This window comes from Microplitis mediator, chromosome 5 (genome assembly GCF_029852145.1).
Source record: "Microplitis mediator isolate UGA2020A chromosome 5, iyMicMedi2.1, whole genome shotgun sequence".
Classification (NCBI taxonomy): domain Eukaryota; kingdom Metazoa; phylum Arthropoda; class Insecta; order Hymenoptera; family Braconidae; genus Microplitis; species Microplitis mediator.
The window spans coordinates 2,408,034-2,419,669 of NC_079973.1; the positions used below are offsets into that span (position 1 = coordinate 2,408,034).

At 33.2% G+C, this 11,636-nt stretch overlaps 2 protein-coding genes across 6 annotated transcripts; one reads left to right on the forward strand and one right to left on the reverse strand.

The window, feature by feature from the left end:
* LOC130667785 (titin homolog) lies at positions 1–9,884 on the forward strand. 5 transcript variants are annotated; one of them, XM_057469622.1, is made up of 7 exons: positions 1–150; positions 280–512; positions 1,889–1,982; positions 2,337–2,521; positions 2,805–4,699; positions 7,376–7,617; positions 7,706–9,884. In XM_057469622.1, exons 3-7 carry the CDS (start codon positions 1,980–1,982, stop codon positions 9,197–9,199), a joined length of 3,819 nt encoding a protein of 1,272 aa, XP_057325605.1. In that variant the 5' UTR covers positions 1–150; positions 280–512; positions 1,889–1,979; the 3' UTR covers positions 9,200–9,884. The 5 variants fall into 5 exon arrangements, with proteins under 5 accessions (XP_057325605.1, XP_057325607.1, XP_057325606.1 ...); XM_057469624.1 differs by having other exon boundaries at positions 140–199; XM_057469623.1 differs by having other exon boundaries at positions 143–213.
* Positions 9,853–11,567, reverse strand: LOC130667794 (uncharacterized). The gene is made up of 3 exons (XM_057469639.1): positions 11,419–11,567; positions 11,223–11,290; positions 9,853–11,155 (listed from the first exon to the last, which is right to left on the reverse strand). The coding sequence occupies exons 2-3, from the start codon at positions 11,251–11,253 to the stop codon at positions 10,851–10,853; spliced, it is 336 nt and encodes a 111-aa protein (XP_057325622.1). The 5' UTR covers positions 11,254–11,290; positions 11,419–11,567; the 3' UTR covers positions 9,853–10,850.
* Positions 11,568–11,636: the final 69 nt, after the last annotated feature.

The window sequence follows — 11,636 nt, forward strand, 5'->3', positions numbered from 1 at the left end:
CAAAAAGTTTTTGAATCTAAAAACTGATGACACATTCGGGCGGGTATCGGAAGTGGACTTGATTTGACTAAAAAAAAACAGAAAATTGAACATCCGGATTCCTGAGGTCTATTTCCCGTTTGGTCGCGGCAGCTGGTGATACGTAGTTAGGTGAGAAAATAAATAACGCAGTTATAAGTTAATAATAAAATAATAATCGGTGACTAAATAAAAGTAAAAAAATAATAAATTCATCTGTAAGGTAAAAATAATAAAAATATATCGGGTTTTTGGTTACAGATGACAGGTTGGCGAGAGGTTACATGGGGATTATTCCTTCAAGGATCTTGTAGCATCTCCAGCCAGCCGCCCAGACTTTTTACACAGTCTCTGAAATATATTTTTAAAAATAATCGGGACTCTCGATTTTAAAAACATTACAAATTGTGTACAATTATTAAAAAAAAATAGTTTTTATTATATAATTGTCGTGGAAATTATCGTTTATCCATAAGGAATTTAATTTTTACAATGTAAGTGGCTCATTGATTGCCCGTAATTCGTTTCTTACAAAATTCCCCATTAGTTATTTAAAAAAAAATGAGAAACGAACAAATTAATTAATTACGTCACAGGCTGACAATTATCGTGATCTAGCTCTACGATGACGATAAATATATCAAGTCATCTCTAATTATAAAAATATATATACATATACATATATATATTCATAAATTTACACACTAGTGTAATTTATAAACGTGACGCGTTAAAGTGAGACATTCTTATAGTTTTAATTTGAATTTAAATTTTCGCGCTAGAGTGGGAAGTGTCAATTTGATTTGAAATTTAATATTTTACATTTATATTAAAAATTATAAAATTACAAAAACTATTGACCTAATGAGCCATAATCTAAAAATAGACAGAGGCAGGGCAGGAAACGAATTTTGTCGAGTTTTGCCGAATGATTCGTGTTTGTGTTGCGTGTCAGTGAGAATCATCATCATCATATCCGTCATTATTATTATGATAATTCTCAGCATGATACAACAGTAATTTTTGTACGGTAGAGTAGAGGGGAAAGCCGTTATCCCTTCTCGTAAATTTTTTTCACGTCTGGTTGTATGCCCATACATAAAGACATCGTCTCTCCCTTGGAGAAAGAGCCGGCATTGGCCAGTAAAGACTCCCGAGGAATTTTATTGGCCGACATGTTGGTGCCTCCACCGATATTTGGTATTTAGGCTCTTTATTTATTGAGTGGGGGGAGAGACATGCGCAAAATACCTGCGCGTTGTAAACTCTGCAGTCCGTGGACGTGAACCGTCTCCTGACACGCCATTTCACATCTCGCATATTTGTCCATTTGCAGCGCGTTATTTTAATAATAAAACTAAACTCTGAGTCATTTAGGCAGAGAAAGACTCAACTGATTAATGTCGAAGACAATAATTAATATATTTACAACGGGTAGGATTCGTTAGATATATTTTTAATAATAATATATTATTTTACTGAGCGAAAGATAAATTAAGAGCACAATTATTATTTTTGCTTGGTCTTGGTACTCTACCGTATGGATCAATACCAATCCGTGTTACTCGGGCATCTATTTTCTGCCGAAGCATTCAGCTCATGTGGCTTTATTTTAAATTTTATTTTGAATTCAAATTCAAATTTGAATTATTAAATAAAGTAAAACCAGCATGACAATAAATTTATTATTTGGTGTAACATAAGACTCCATTACGTTGTGATAATTTTGCACAGCGAAAAAATAGTGATAGTAAATTTAAATTTTAAACTCTGCGAGTCGTAAATTTTAAACGTTTTCATTATTTAGTTATTAAAATCCGTGACTACGTGGCATTTTGTCATAAATTACATATTATGAATATCGTTGCAGATTCATCATGAAAATCCACTGGAAGATCGTCCATTAAAAAATCATCAGCAATTAGTTAGAAAAAAATAATTTTATTAAGTAAAAATTAAAGATGGTGAGTTTTACTTGTTATATAGTTTTTTTTTTTACTCATATTTCTTGGGGATTTAGTATGAATTGCCTGTAATTAGAGAAAGAAAATGTCGGATAAGATGGCGCCACAAGTCGTGAGCAAGACGATTGCTGACGTTGATGGATTCCGAGCCTTACATTGGTAGGGATAAGCAGATCAATGACCGTTATCTATCTGCGAATTTTTATATATGTAATACTCTACCTCGTGACTTGGTTTTCTTTCTTGCATTGCAATGGTCATTTACGATTCATAATTTATGCCCTTGATTTATTTATTTTTTTTACATTCAATTGAATGATTGCTAATGTAAATTTATTTAATTTATGATTGCAGCCGCGAATAGATCCTCTGTCGTTGCTAAAATGCCTGGGCGTTTTATTGGGACCTAATGGAGGGATCAAAGGTAAAGCGGAAGTTGACCGGTTGGCGGGTCTCATGATCAAATTTTCAAAGAAACTCGTGTCCAAATGTATCTACATACAAATCCTTAAGTCTACGGAACCTGAACTTCTTAGCCAGTGAGTTTATTATTTTATTTTATTTATTTAAAATTTATATTCAAAATTTATTTGAACATTTGATAGCACGTTGAGACGTACGGGTAACTTATTATTGAGTATTGGTACGAAAAATTAAATCAATAAACGTGCAAAATAAAACATATGGACTCTGAACCATTGGGCGGTTCATTCAAGGAACCGAACTTACTGATATGTGTCCAACAATAACTTAAATTTACTCTAAATATTAAATGGCCCATAGAACAATAGACCGATACGCGTTTTTTTAACTCTGTTATAGATTTATGACTGCTGGGGGATGGAACCTGATCCACATGTGGCTGACTGATGGAATAGTCGCCAAAAATTGGGCGTTGATTCAAGAGCTTCTGGAGCTACTGCTGCTCTGTCCGGTAGATGTAGACCGGCTGAAGAGCAACAACTGTCCCAAATTGATAAAGGGGCTATCAAAGGAAGGAAGCCATCAAGGAGTTCGTATGCTCGCTGGTAAATTAGTCGAGCAGTGGCTGAAACTCGTCAAAGGAGAGACAGCGCCCAATTCAATACCTACGCCAATTTCCGTAGTAACCAACAATGTTCCGACATCGGTCGTATCGAACACCGTACCTTCAAATGCCTTGGCGACGTCCAATCCATCGTACACGTCGTCCACTGTCGCTAATTCATCAGCAAGCACGACTGTCGTATCGCGACAGCAAGGAGATAAAATAAAAACCGAAGAGGCTCTCGACTCTGTTGAAAATACGACTGTCAGAGTTCAAGATCTTGCTTTAAATAATTCAATTGCTCAAGACTCACAGCAGCAGCAGCAGTTCCAGCAGCAGCAAATTCATATTCAACCTGTGCAATTGCAATTAATAAATAAAACATTACCTGGACAATTACAACCTACACAAATAAAAAGTCAATCATTTGTTGTTGTTTCTAATTCTCAAAATCAACCGTCAGGAATTCGTTATAAAATAATATTACGCGATGGTAAACAGGTTCTTACTAAAGTTGAAACAGATGCTTCTAATATATCTAATAATTTAAATAATGATAGTGATAATAATGTAGATAATAATAAAATAGATATAAAACAAGAAATAACTTTAAAGGATGATAATATATCATTTGAAAATGGTCAGGCTTATGATAATAATGATAATGCTGGTGGAGTTGAGTTAGATAGTAGTACAGGTGTTGTGAAAAATGAGGCTGATGTAGATAATAAAAATGAATTAGATTCGTCAAAAGTAAAAACAGATGAAAATGTAAATAATGGTGAAAGCAATAATAAATCTAGTGATAAGGAGAATAGAGACTCGCAAAAAAAAGATGATAAGTCTAGTAGTAGTAGTTCGGATAAAAAAAGCAGCCATCATCAGAGTTCTTCATCGAGAAGTAGCTCCAAACACAGCTCGAGTTCATCTCGATCCAGTTCACGCAAGTCTTCGTCGTCGTCTCATCGTTCTGGCAGCAGTTCGTCTAAAAGTACATCGAGTTCGAGCAAATCTTCCAAAGACAAGGACCGACATCACTCGAGCAAACACTCGAGCAGCAGCAGCAGCTCGTCAAGGAATAAATCCGACAAAGAGAAAGAGCGCGACAAAGAAAAGGAAAAACAGAAGAAAGATCAAGCCGAGAAGGACAAGGCGACGCTGGAGAAGGTCCAGGGCCAGTCGTTGAACAGCAAATTTGGTAAAATACCCAAGAAGAAACCGGAAGATGAAAAACCTGGTGATCCACTCAGGAAATCGTCAACCGATTCCAGAGACAGCTCCAAGGAAAATAAAGACAAGAGTGACACTAAGAAGACATCACCTTCTAGTCCCACGATACTGGAGAAGAAAAATATATCGATATCAATTGAAAATCGTAAAAATTCCCAGGATTCGTCGCGTCCTAAAACCGTAAAAACTTTCAATTCTAAATTTAGATCAACAGGTCTTGAGGAAGAAGTAAAACCACCGCCACCGCGAACTGCTGGTAAAAAACCATCAGCAACAGCGACAGCAACCGGGACAGATAAAAAAATAGTACCTCCCAAATTACCAGTAAAACGTTCGTCGCCGATACGCGAAACTGGTGCGTCTGCTGAGAAAAAAGCTAAAGTGTCATTAGAACCACCAGCTGTTTCACCATCCGAGGACAAGAAAGGGGCCATTAAACTTATTGCACCTAAACCTAAACGTAAGTACTCTTATTCAATACCAATAGATTTTCAAAGTAAATTAACTATTTATTGCTCTCCGTATCATAACTTATTTATTACTATTAATACTATTTATAAAAAAAATATTTTAGCAATTGTCATCACACGGTTAACAAGTACTTTAATTTATTGCACGTTTATTAATTACTTACTATTGAGTTTACAGGTGAAAACTGGTGGGACAAATGGACAAACATCTGTCTCCAATGTTATTATTTAAAATTCAATTATTTAATCAACATTTTTTTACAGAATACTTTATATATCTGACTTTTTTTTTAACTTATTTTTCTTTTCTTTATATATATATAAAAAAAATAAAAAAACAATTTATTTAACGGTAATAATATAATGGATAACTCATGTATATAATGGAAGAAACAAGACATCCTCATATAATTATCTCTAATTAGCAGGTAATTTATTTATGTTATTGATTATTTTTTTTATTTAACGATTTATTAATTGATGTAATGTAAAGTATGAGTGTCATAAAAAAAAAAAAATATTATACGCGGGTAGTTGATAAATAGTAAATATAAATTGACTACAAAGTGATTGAAGAAGTTGACTTCAAGATCGACGTTGGATTTTAGTAAAATAATTCGACTATCGAAGATAAGAGTAATCCGTCGATCAAGTAACGGGCTCTTGCCTAAGTCATCCTGGGTAAGGAACCAAAAAAACTACTTCGTTAATAATTATTAACTATTAATTATTTTTTTCCTTTATTTTTCTTGTACATGTACATCTTTTTAAAGGTAAAATAATAAATTTATCATTAAAAAAAATTGGAAAAAAATATGAATATTTCAACTTGAGTTTTCGCAGCCCACTTAAGTAATTTAAAAAAAAATGATAATGATATTGATAATGATTGAAGACTCAATGTAGAATAAAATGTCTTATTAATATTTAATATTAAATAATTATTTAATGGGACTTTGTTTAGAATTAGAAATGTGTTGTTTCTATTCCTTATACTTGGTCCTTAGTTTGCTGTTAAGAAGTTATCATGCATCCTGCTCGTACTACTTTATCATATCAGTTTAATTATAATTAAAAAAAAAAAAAATAAATGATTACTCTCTCGTGAATGGAAAATGAATGGAGTGCGAAAGGATAAAACGAGAGAAAGAGCGAATGCTAGAAATAGAGAGAAAGATTTATAAAAAAATAATTTGAGGAGAGACAGTACGAGATTTTTCTTTATTCAAGAAGGATTTGTAATTGTCATCAAATCGATAAAATATCTTACAAGTGGAGTCAGCTTTAAAAGAATCGCCGATTAAATTTAAAATTACTGATAATGTCTACGACTAGTAAATATTGATTTAAAAAAAAAAAATTTTAAATGTAGCGCCAAGTTTATTAACTAAAATTTTAAAAAATGATTTAGATTTTTTTATTAAAAAAAAAAGGGCTATAGATATTTTAGACCAATTGGATTTGAAGTTTGATAAATAATTTTTTTTTTTAAATATTAAATAAATATTTATTTGTCATAGAAAATAATGTAGCGGATGACGAGCCAGTTCGTGTCTTGTTCATTGGATTCTATTTTCGAGCTCTCATGAAATCTGTACGAGTCGATGTTTTCACAGAAGACGACGTCATACCGTCACGTACTTCTTTGTCAGTTTAACTTGGGTACAAGACAAGGAGAGCGATAGCGCATGTACTAACCACCCGTCAAACATTTGCCGCCACTGATGGTCTTCATATCATCTTCCTGTACCAACATATATATCAATTTGTATTTTGTCTACCTAGATGGCTTTTCTCTATTTTATTTTATTATTATTTTTTTTTACCACTAATTACCAATCGCTGCAAATATATTTTTTAAATTAATTATTACAATAATAAATAATTATATATATATATTTATTTTAAAAAATTATGAATTAACGAATAAGCTTTTGTATGGATATTTTTATACTCTAATGATCTTCTTCAGGAAGCTATCCCTCCTATGCATTTTAATTTCATATAAAGATGAATATCCCTGATTAAAAAAAATGATTTGGAATGATTCAAAATAATTTGAAATGATTTAGAACAATTTGAATCTGCTAATATATAGATATATACTTAATATGGAGCAAATCATATTTCTTAATCAGGGATGATAAAAAAATATTTATCACTCCCCTTTAATTAAGAGAATTATTAATAATTAATACTTTTTAATTAAAGAATAAATAAATTTGCTTACCTATCTCTCACTAATCTTCAATTCTTAATTATATATTTATTTAAAATTAACATTTGCAATGACAATTTTTAATTGTCCACAAGTTAATTTTTATTAAACTCATTATCGATGCAAAGAAGAATATGTATGTTAATTAAAACTGTAAATAAGACTTGAAAATGTTGCTGTCATATAAATTATTGTTATATTATTTATAATTAATTTTTTTTTACAGTTTTATAACATGTATTTATTTACAGCAAATATATCAACATTAATGCCAAGTTCCAGATATTTATTTAATAGTAATTAAGTTTTATAATTAGTAGTAATGAATAATAAAATAATACGGAGAGCTTAATAAATGTTAATTATTTTTATTTAATTATTTTAAATGATTTTATAAAGAAGAGAAGACAATGAGCAGATTTAATAATTTAATATGAATGTGTTGTAGCGATGGTACTGCAAGAGAGCGATATGTTCATGGACGCATTGACTGCGTCGACGAAGAACAAAGAGCCGAGGAAACGTAAACGCAGGACATCGGTATCCAAGGACGGCAGTAATGACACCAAGAAGTCTGATAGTAATAATTCGGTATCAGGGGACCATGGGGCGAGAGACACTACGCCACCGCCTACGTCACCGACTCATGCTGGTGATAGATCACCGGTATCCATGAAGCCGGAATTTAAGGTATTAATTTATTTTAATTTTGATGAATTGTTGCTCTAGATAATTGTCGGTGCTGATAAATAATGAATGTTTATTTACTTTGTTTTAGTTTTATCAAGACACACTTGAGACTGATGAAGATAAGGAAGACAAGGAGCGGGCGCAGAATGACAAAGATGACGATTCACCAGATGAGAAGGCCAATAATAAAGACCGTATGAATGATGAAGATGATGAGCGAAGCAGGACGCCGACTTGCGATGATGATTCGGAAGAAACAAAAGCACCGGCTTCGCCTGACGATCCCGAAGATTCGGGGAGAGCCCCAACTCCTAATGAAGACATTCGTTATGTTGACGGACTGAGAAGTGTTTTGCTTCTGCAGAAACGCAAAGGGCCCAAAAAGTCACTCAAGTGGAAGACGGACTTGGAGTCTGTAAGATACTTTGAGTTGGACGAGACTGAACGAGTGAATGTCACCAAGACATTCACTGACATGAAGCAAATGGAAAAAATGAACGAACGGGAGGCGTTCCAGATGGCGAGAAAATTAAGTACGGAAGATACGATGGAAGAAAAAACGCGGTGGAAGGCTTTGGTACCGATAGATTTACCTCCGCCGTTGGTTGAACCTGGCAAGGACAGTAAAGAGAAAGACATTCAGTATGCGCGAGAAAAAGGAATTCTTCAAGCGCTTTACTTCAATCGTAGTATGATTCCAGATTCTCCATCTGAGCCTGATGAAGAACGTCATCATATTTATACAGAGCCTAGAATAATTCCACTAGATGATATATCAGAGAATGCTAGCAAGGATAGTGACAAAGATTTCACATCAGTGCCATGGCCAGAGCCTAAACCCCAATTACCAATGACGACACCGGTGGTTCCAAATGTTCATTTCCCACCGTTCCAACCCCACAATCAAGTGATGCCGGTAATGCAAATGCCCAATAATTCACTGGGACCGCTGAATATTCCCCAGCAGATTCCACCTCCTATGCTACAAGCGCCAATGAATCACATGGCGCCGATCCAAGAAGTTCCAGGAGCCGGTGGTTGGAGAACAGGCGACGGCAAAGTTGTCGTACCAGACGTCGCCATGAACAACATGCCGAACATGCCGGGTAATATGAACCCCAACTATCCACCCCCTGGTATGGATCCATCAATGTTGCCGCCCAACATGCCACCAAACCTGATGCCACCACCAGGAATGTTCAATCAGCAAGACGGTTACCCCAACATGATGCCCGAAGACGGTTCCTTCGGACACATGCCCAATAACTTCCAAGGCCCAGGAATGTTCGGACCCGGTCCAGGTCCTGGTCCGGGACCCAACTTCCCCAACGGACCTCCACCACGGGGTGTCGGTCCCATGCACAATCGCGGCAGAGGCGGACCTCCAGGGCCTCCTGGTTGGTTCCGCGGAGGTGGGAATCCAGGTGTCGGACCAATGCGCGGTGGTTGGGGTGGTCGTGGCGGTTGGCGTGGCAACGGCAAGCAACCACCAGTCTGCCGGCAGTTTACCAAAAATGGTTACTGTCGCATAGGTGATAAATGCCAATATTTACATCCAGGTGTTAATTGCCCACCCTTCTGAAGAGAAGTTACTTGTTAATAGCCAACGTAATCAATGGATCAAATTATAAATTCACGCGATCAACTGATAACTTTTAAGTGCGCCGAGAAAACTGTAATTAGTAAAAGATCTTCCAAAGCAATGATGGTATGAAACCATCCAGACATTGGCATCATCAGTTTTCTCGTTGAATCAACGCTTGATTGGAGAGTCAGTCTTCTTTCATTCGTCTTCCCAACATCACATCATACTTTTCTACATCCAGTTGAGTGTTTTGTATTGATCCTCTTGATACACCAGTCACTGCCGTGCAATTATTGTGGATAAACTTTTTAAAAATGCATTACCTGTGATAGATCGTCACTAGATCCGTTATTTGTTATCATTTATATATCAACAAAAATTATTATTATTATTATATTGAGGGACTAATGCGTCTTTAAGGTATTCGCGGTCATATAAATTTAAATTTTCATGACTACTGTACATTTTTGTAAATAATGTATCATTTTTTTGTATAAAAAGAATCAACTTAGGATTTAATTCCTATTTAAATATTTATCCTACGTCTTTTAATTAAGCAGTTATAAATATTTATAATTAATAATTAACGATTAATAATAATAATAATAATATAATAATTAAATTAAAAGCAAGGCTTGTAAAAAGTGAAATGAACAAAAACTAATCTCGTATATTCTGATTATTAGAAATAAAATAACGAGATTTATATCGCATCACATTAATATTAATAATTAATTAGTTGATTAATAATTATAATGGTTAATAAATTTTACATTATTTCTTTTGTACATTCTTATGTTTTGTTTGTAAATATTTGCTATGTATGAGCTGCTTATAAAATGATATTACAATAATTATTTTTAACAAAAAAATACTGTTTTATTTTATTGTTATTCCTGATATATTTTTTTTTAATTACAATTATCAATATATAAGTGCGCGAATTCAAAAAATTACAAAATTTTCACATGATCCTGAAGTTTACAGACGATTAGCAATTTTTGATTTTTTTTCAACAAGTCAATTAAAAAAAAAATGAATAAAAATTTGCAGATATAAAAAATTCAAAAAATTATATGTGCAATTTTTTAAAATATTTTTTTTATGAAAATTTGTCGTTTTTAAAAATTTAAATGTAGCAGACATACGACAATTTTTGAATTACATTTAAAAAAATTAAACAATTAAATTATCATATGGTCCTGAAGTTTACAGACGATGAGCAATTTTTGATTTTTTTTTTTCAATAAGTCAATTAAAAAAAAATAAATAAAAATTTGCATACGTAGAAAATTCAAAAAACTATAGGTGCAATTTTTTAAAATATTTTTTTACGAAAAATTGTCGTTTTTAAAAATTTAAATGCAGCAGACACACGACAATTTTTGAATTACATATAAAAAAATTAAACAATTAAATTGATAAAATAAAAAAAATGCATGTAGTGATTTTTAAATTTTCTAAAAGCCCATTTTTAAATATTTTTATCAAAAAAATTTTATTTTCCCATTTAAAAATTAAAAAAATTGTCAGATGTCCGCCAACTTTACTGTCATTATCATAATAATCATTTACAATTTAAAGCAACACGCGGCGGTTGCGAAATTCATTACAAAATTCAAATATATAAAAAAAAAAATGAAATAATTTAATAAGGACGTGAGTTCCTCTGGTACATGTGATGTCTGCCTCCATGTTTATCAACCCTGTCTCCACGATCCCGATCCTTCATCCCACGGAAATCTTTATGTCTGTAATTCCCGCGTGAATTTCTCGGCTGCTTGCAATACCAGGGATCAACAATCGGCGGTTCTCTTCGTTCAACATCCCGGAGTTTCTTGCTCTTAACATACTCAGGATCATCATCAGTATACAAAAATTTAAACTCTTCTTCGCATTCTGCCAAAAACATCTGCTGCTCCTTCGTCAACTCGACTTTCCTTTCATCGGCATCTAGTAATTATGGTTAGAATTTTAATTAAAACTCAATAAATAAATAATTAATAAATATATAAATTACCTTCGATTCTTTTTTCAACTTCTTCAGACATTTTTCTTTTATTTCACAGCATAAATTTTATTTTCCAGCTTTTTAAAATATTTAATTAACAAAAATGCTCACAATTATGATTGTTAGTCAACTCGACAATTATTTACACACTGACCTGTCATATCATCACATGACAGCTCAGATTTATCAAAAATTAGTCACTTACCGACAGTAAGTAAGTATGAAATTTATCCAGTTGATCATTCACTCCACCAACACCACCACCAACTTGTTTTTTTATCCAATCGTTCATTTTGTTAAATTTGCTGGTCGTTTTTCTTCGTTCCTCGTCGTGGTTGTCGTCGTACCAGCTAATATCAATCGTAAGCACTGAGCACTTATTGTACTAGCATAACGCAGCATAAAATAATATAACAATTGCGT

Bases quoted from the DNA above. Each gene is read 5' to 3' on its own strand.
- LOC130667785 (XM_057469622.1), top strand. The intron at 2,522-2,804 runs GTGAGTTTATTA...ACTCTGTTATAG, and splicing joins GAACCTGAACTTCTTAGCCA to ATTTATGACTGCTGGGGGAT. The intron at 7,618-7,705 runs GTATTAATTTAT...ACTTTGTTTTAG, and splicing joins CCATGAAGCCGGAATTTAAG to TTTTATCAAGACACACTTGA.
- LOC130667794 (XM_057469639.1), bottom strand. From the start codon at position 11,253: ATGTCTGAAGAAGTTGAAAAAAGAATCGAAG. The intron at 11,156-11,222 runs GTAATTTATATA...CATAATTACTAG, and splicing joins AGTTGAAAAAAGAATCGAAG to ATGCCGATGAAAGGAAAGTC.